The 2709-nt window shown below is 30.6% G+C and overlaps 1 protein-coding gene across 1 annotated transcript in view; it reads right to left on the bottom strand.

The window, feature by feature from the left end:
* Positions 1 to 2709, bottom strand: part of LOC106468533 (nuclear factor related to kappa-B-binding protein-like) — a gene marked incomplete at its 3' end in the record, with an annotated part of 50715 nt that overhangs the window by 3569 nt on the left and 44437 nt on the right. The window contains exon 18 of the mRNA XM_013928965.2: positions 1054 to 1197. Coding sequence (XP_013784419.1) covers positions 1054 to 1197 — 144 coding nt within the window. The remainder of the gene's footprint in view (positions 1 to 1053; positions 1198 to 2709) is intronic.

Below are 2709 nucleotides of genomic sequence, written 5' to 3'. Positions count from 1 at the left end.
CAGCTTACCTACTTTCAAAGTTATTCTGTTCATGTTAAACCTACTTACCTACATGCACCTATTTGTGTTATCAGCTTACCTACTTTCAAAGTTATTCTGTTCATGTTAAACCTACTTACCTACAAGCACCTATTTGTGTTATCAGCTTACCTACTTTCAAAGTTATTCTACTCATGTTAAACCTACTTAACTACAAGCACCTATTTGTGTTATCAGCTTACCTACTTTCAAAGTTATTCTGTTCATGTTAAACCTACTTAACTACAAACACCTATTTGTGTTATCAGCTTACCTACTTTCAAAGTTATTCTGTTCATTTTAAACCTACTTAACTACAAGCACGTATTTGTGTTATCAGCTTACCTACTTTCAAAGTTATTCTGTTCATGTTAAACCTACTTACCTACAAGCACCTATTTGTGTTAACAGCTTACCTATTTTTGTTCATGAAGATTGTACTTTAAAGGACTTTACATCAAAGTAATTCAGAAGACAATTTGTGGTACATAGAATCAAGGAAGTTCAGACACATAGGTAATAAAACTCAGTATTAGAATATGTTCGGTACTATAGTACACAGAAAATAATCTAGTATAAACTCAACACTTCCCATCTTGTGGATTTAACTATTCCTATGTGCCTTCTTTTAGTTAGATGGGTTTGACCACAGATTATTGTAACTCCTGCTATTCTTATGCAGGTAGGCTGATTGATATGTTTTATAATTTTACTTGGCTATCATACAAAAATTTACTTAATATGTAGTATAAGTTGGCCTAAAGTTCCATATTAAAATGGACAGACTTTTTATGAGTGAGAGGAATGAAAATGATTAGGAATTTATATTTTTTTGGATGAAAATATAAGTACAATAAATGAACAACATTTTTAATAGACAAAATAGAACCAGTGAATATAAATTTACTCTCAAGTAAGAGCAATTTTATCAACTACACATAAACCTAAGTAGAAAAATGTATATTTCTTAAAGTTTTGATAGTAACAAGTCAAATATTGGTAAGTATCAAATACGTGTAAAACTCTTTCTGTTACCACAATAAATGTAATCATACCAAATTCCTCTTCTGTTCTGTTACGATGTAGATAAATCCATAGTTTTCTATTGACGTCATACTTCACACACGGGTCTTTCTCATAGTGAAGTCGGTCCAGTGCTCCACTTACCATGGCATACATCTACAAGGCACACACACACAAAATACAATTTATATAAACTGTGTATATCAACATTATATCAAAAAATAAATAGGCATAATCATATTGGACTATGTTGAGCTAGACAAGTTATAAAAAATAAATTATGAAAGATCTAAAGAAACTACATTTTCCTGGAAGTGAGTACTTACACAAAAAACTATATAGTGTTTTCTATATGTAGATAAGTAAGTATAAAAAATTATGGAATTAAAATTAACAGTCATTTTGAAAATTTATAAACGGTATTAATTGAAAAATGTCATATTTGGTAATTAAGCAGTAATTTAATGACATTTTAATTAGAAGAAAAAAGATCCTTATCAACAAAGCATCTGTGGAACTTATAAAATGTAATCTAATATATAAAGCTAAGTTTATGTCTGTTTGTTCACACTTTTTAGCCTGTATAATAGTAGGCTTATAAAGACATGGAATCAGCATACTCAGGTTTAAAGTCTGTGATGACACATTTTTAGTGTCAATGAAACTTTGTAATCTAAATTTTTTTCCACAGAAGACAGACCAGATTTTTGGTCTGCTCTAAGTGGAAATGACATCAGAAAAAGTGTATGTGTATTTTATAGAGAGGAATGCTGCTGTTGTGGAGTCAGAATAAAAATCCATCAAATCCCTGACAAAACAAGACTAACTTTTTTATAGAATAGACAAGTTGAACCCACAATATTCTGAAAAAATAAATGGTTTTGTTATTCACTTTATTTTTGGAGGGGTAGTTAGGTATGATAAACATTTCTGAGGGTGATTATGCACCTCTGAGAAAAAAAATTCTGATTGCCAATCACATGCAACAAAACATATGTAACAAAATTGACAGAGTGATACTCTAGAAGAAAAGGAAACGTGCCTTGACAGTCAACAAAAAAGGCAAGCTGCTCATCGTCAAGCCGAGACTAAGCAAGAGCAGCAATTTTCAGAGACAGTGAATACATGTGCCATGCTTTAAAAATAGCTAAACATCGGCCCTCTGCTCAGGTAATACCTGGGTAAGGATGGCTGGTAAATGGATAAAAATACCAGCTCAACAAAATAAACCATTATTCTGAAGTAGACAGTAAGTACAAACTTATACATGCACATATGTAATGCCACCTACTAAAGAATAGACTATTTTATACAAAAAGCAAATTCTAATGTCATATGTCATTTAATGGAGACCTAAAATCTTTTGAATTTTACTTTTTTCGATTTAATGCTTGTTGAGTTCCATTAGAACAAGAAACTTACTTTAAGATGTCATTTGCTTATTTATCTTAAATAGAACTTTTACCTCATTAGGGGCAAAAACCTTTATAAATAATAAATACTTCTACAAGTAACAATATGGTTGTAAGGGGTCATTCTACCCATAAATACTTATATAAGTAACAATATGGTTGTAAGGGATCATTCTACCCATAAATACTTATATAAGTAACAATATGGTTGTAAGGGATCATTCTACCCTTAAATACTTGTATAAGTAACAATATG

This window comes from Limulus polyphemus, unplaced genomic scaffold, assembly GCF_000517525.1.
Source record: "Limulus polyphemus unplaced genomic scaffold, Limulus_polyphemus-2.1.2 Scaffold3045, whole genome shotgun sequence".
Lineage (NCBI taxonomy): Eukaryota > Metazoa > Arthropoda > Merostomata > Xiphosura > Limulidae > Limulus > Limulus polyphemus.
This window is presented reverse-complemented; position numbering and strand designations above follow the sequence as displayed.